The sequence below is a fragment of the Octopus bimaculoides genome, unplaced genomic scaffold, assembly GCF_001194135.2.
Source record: "Octopus bimaculoides isolate UCB-OBI-ISO-001 unplaced genomic scaffold, ASM119413v2 Scaffold_151412, whole genome shotgun sequence".
Taxonomy (NCBI): Eukaryota; Metazoa; Mollusca; class Cephalopoda; order Octopoda; family Octopodidae; genus Octopus; species Octopus bimaculoides.
The window spans coordinates 1-359 of record NW_026411877.1 but is presented as its reverse complement, the minus strand read 5'-3'; the positions used below and the strand labels follow the sequence as shown (position 1 = coordinate 359).

Genomic DNA, 359 nt, shown 5'->3' with positions numbered 1-359 from the left:
CATCGAACACCGTGTTCTCAGGGTTGAGGGCCGCTTGGTTTTTCGCTGCGTCACCCACCAGCCTTTCGGCATCGGTGAAAGCCACATAGCTTGGTGTTGTCCTGTTTCCCTGATCGTTGGCAATTATTTCCACTTTACCGTGTTGAAACACACCTACACAAGAATAGGTTGTTCCTAGATCGATTCCGATAGCAGGTGCTTTTACCATTCTTCTTCTTCTTCTTCTTCTTTCTGTCGTTCGCTCAAAATTTGCAGTATAAAACTTGAGAATTTCTTTCTTTCTTCTTTTATCTCTTTTCTTTGTATTTCAGTTGTATCAGTAGAATATATAAATGTATTATATGTGGATGAGTGTTGCT

At 40.7% G+C, this 359-nt stretch overlaps 1 protein-coding gene across 1 annotated transcript in view; it reads right to left on the bottom strand.

Moving 5' to 3' along the window:
• The window catches only part of LOC106881232 (heat shock protein 68-like), a gene marked incomplete at its 3' end in the record, with an annotated part of 1,528 nt that extends 1,180 nt beyond the window's left edge, over positions 1-348 (bottom strand). Inside the window, 1 exon segment of the mRNA XM_014931542.2 lies at positions 1-348. This exon segment is cut by the window's left edge and continues 704 nt beyond it. Coding sequence (XP_014787028.2) covers positions 1-208 — 208 coding nt within the window.
• Between the last annotated feature and the right edge of the window lie 11 nt (positions 349-359).